Genomic DNA, 983 nt, shown 5'->3' with positions numbered 1-983 from the left:
ATATATATATTAATGGTTGTTTGTTACAAATATTGGGCCAAATGATAAAACCCTCTGACAAACGGCAAATCCTGCTAAATCCTGCAATACGAATCATACCTCAGGCAAATTCCTCCTTTCTCTGTGGCGTCACACACACGCGTCATCCTTAAGTGAAGTCACGCATTTATCTTCCGTTAGTGACGTCAGATATTCTTGGCCCTATCATGTCCTTCCTTCACTTTTCAGAGAGCACAAGGTCCGCCCATTTCACAGACAGAATATAAGTTCTTTACATAGAGTACATAGACTCCACCCCTTTGAAGAGTACACAACATCCCTCACTTTACAAAGAAAGAACATAGACTTTGTATAGAAAGTACACAGGCTCCGTCCCTTTTAAACGCATGACTTTACCCATTAGATAGAGAGGGAGTACACAGACCCCGCTGCTTTACTGAGAATACAAACTCAACCCCTTTTTGGAGAAAATTAACAGATTCCGTTCTCTTACAAAGACATACACAGGCATAATAGAGAGAGTACACAAGCTCCGCCCTTTTTTAGGAAAAGCACAATGATCCCCCCCACACCACCCCAATCCTCACCCCTCCCTCCGTGATACACCACTTACCTCACTCCTCTTTTCCCACTTACCTTCTCAACACATATCAACATGCTAGAGTGCCACCTTGCCAGCGCTATTCCACACCTTTGTCTTTTTCCTAAGTACCTGGTCATCTTCCAATCTCTGGACCTTAGATTGCTAACCCACACCTATTTCTTTTTTATCTTTCTTTCCTTTTATATACCTGGTCATCTCTCAACCTCTTGACCTCAGCATGCAGGTCATCCAGGCTCCGGTTGGCACTCACGACAACATTCTTTACGAACATCAACAGATCTCCGAGTTTATCGCGTGACCCTTCTTGACCCACCTTCTCTTCCAGCTCCGCGGTGGCCCTCGCTTCGGTCGTCAACCTCTGTGCGGAGGAGAGAGAGGG

The 983-nt window shown here is 45.1% G+C and overlaps 1 protein-coding gene across 1 annotated transcript in view; it reads right to left on the bottom strand.

Annotated features, from left to right (window-relative positions):
• LOC119586352 (collectin-12-like) overlaps nt 1–983 on the bottom strand; it is a 20,402-nt gene that overhangs the window by 5,831 nt on the left and 13,588 nt on the right. Inside the window, 1 exon segment of the mRNA XM_037935065.1 lies at nt 792–962. Coding sequence (XP_037790993.1) covers nt 792–962 — 171 coding nt within the window.

This window comes from Penaeus monodon, chromosome 21 (assembly GCF_015228065.2).
Source record: "Penaeus monodon isolate SGIC_2016 chromosome 21, NSTDA_Pmon_1, whole genome shotgun sequence".
Lineage (NCBI taxonomy): Eukaryota > Metazoa > Arthropoda > Malacostraca > Decapoda > Penaeidae > Penaeus > Penaeus monodon.
The sequence above is the reverse complement of the archived record's forward strand: the minus strand, read 5'-3'. Positions and strand labels throughout refer to the sequence as shown.